General features: G+C 61.7%; 1 protein-coding gene across 1 annotated transcript in view; it reads left to right on the top strand.

The window, feature by feature from the left end:
• Positions 1 to 342: 342 nt before the first annotated feature.
• LOC104468824 (solute carrier family 22 member 6-A-like) overlaps positions 343 to 1333 on the top strand; it is a gene marked incomplete at its 3' end in the record, with an annotated part of 1543 nt that continues 552 nt past the window's right edge. The window contains 4 exon segments of the mRNA XM_010083111.1: positions 343 to 402; positions 454 to 557; positions 671 to 825; positions 1291 to 1333. The exon segment at positions 1291 to 1333 is cut by the window's right edge and continues 4 nt beyond it. Coding sequence (XP_010081413.1) covers positions 343 to 402; positions 454 to 557; positions 671 to 825; positions 1291 to 1333 — 362 coding nt within the window.

The following is a 1333-nucleotide window of genomic DNA, read 5'->3' as shown; positions in this document are numbered from 1 at the left end:
GGATGGAGGGTGGGAAGGTGACCATAATGTCCAGGTGGTCACCAGCATCTTCGAGGTGGGGACGGGGATGGAGGGATGGAAGCATATGGAGATGGAGGATGGAGATGGGATGGTGGAGATGGACCCGCATGGAGATGGAGGATGGAGGATGGAGATGGAACCATATGGAGATGGAGGGTGGAGATGGAATCATATGGAGATAGAGGGTGGAGTTGGAACCATATGGAGATGCAGGATGGAACCATATGGAGATGGAGGGTAGAGATGGAGGATGGAGATGGAACCATATGGAGATGGAGGGTGGAGATGGGACTGTATGGGGAAGCCAGGGCTCTGGGGACAATGCGGGATGGAGGTGTTGGACCAGCCAGCCAGCCAGCCAGGAGAAAGGAGGAGGAGCTGGTGGGTGGAAGCAGAGGACGTCCGTCCTCACCTTGTTCCCCATCCTCGCAGTGGGACCTCGTCTGCAGCTACCGGCAGCTCAGGCAGATGGCCCAGTCCATCTACATGGCGGGGGTCCTGGTGGGTGCCCTGGTCCTGGGGGGGCTCTCGGACAGGTAAGGGCAGCAGAGATCCCCCTCCCCGTGCCTCAGTTTCCCCATGGACACTGAGACCAGTGCCCAGCAGCACCCAGTGGCACCCAGCGGCACCCAGCGGCTCCCCGTTGCAGGTTTGGGCGCAAGGCCATGCTGATGTGGTCCTTCCTGCAGCTGGGGGTGATGGGGACGTGCACGGCCTTCGCCCCCAACTACGCGTCCTACTGCGTCTTCCGCTTCGCCAGTGGCATGGCCCTCTCCGGCTTCGGCCTCAGCATCGCCTGCCTGGGTGAGGGGACATGGACGAGGGTGACAACGGGGACCTGGGTGGGGACAATTGGCATGGCCATGGAAGGGGACAACCCAATGGCCATGGAGGGAGGTGCCCTGATGGCCATGGATGGGGACATCATGGTGGCCATGGATGGGGATGTCCCAATGGCCATGGGTGGGGACATCACCTTGGCCATGCTTGGGGACATCACCATGGCCACGGAAAGGGACATTGCCATGGCCATGGGTGCAGATGTCCCCAATGGCCATGGCTGGGGCATCCCCCTCTCTACCAATGGAGATGTCCCCATGGCTGTCGATGGGGACATCCCAGTGGTCACCCCTGGGGACATCACCATGGCTATGGATGGGGCCACGTGGTGTGGACACAACTGGCCATGATGGGGAGGCGACAGGGAGGGTCATGGAGAGGGTCGGGGGGGGATGACATCAAGTGACATGGCCCCGTGGTCCCTCACAGTGGTGGAGTGGATCCCCACGCCCTACCGTGCCATCCCTGTGGC

This window comes from Pterocles gutturalis, unplaced genomic scaffold, assembly GCF_000699245.1.
Source record: "Pterocles gutturalis isolate BGI_N339 unplaced genomic scaffold, ASM69924v1 scaffold7201, whole genome shotgun sequence".
Taxonomy (NCBI): domain Eukaryota; kingdom Metazoa; phylum Chordata; class Aves; order Pterocliformes; family Pteroclidae; genus Pterocles; species Pterocles gutturalis.
This window is presented reverse-complemented; position numbering and strand designations above follow the sequence as displayed.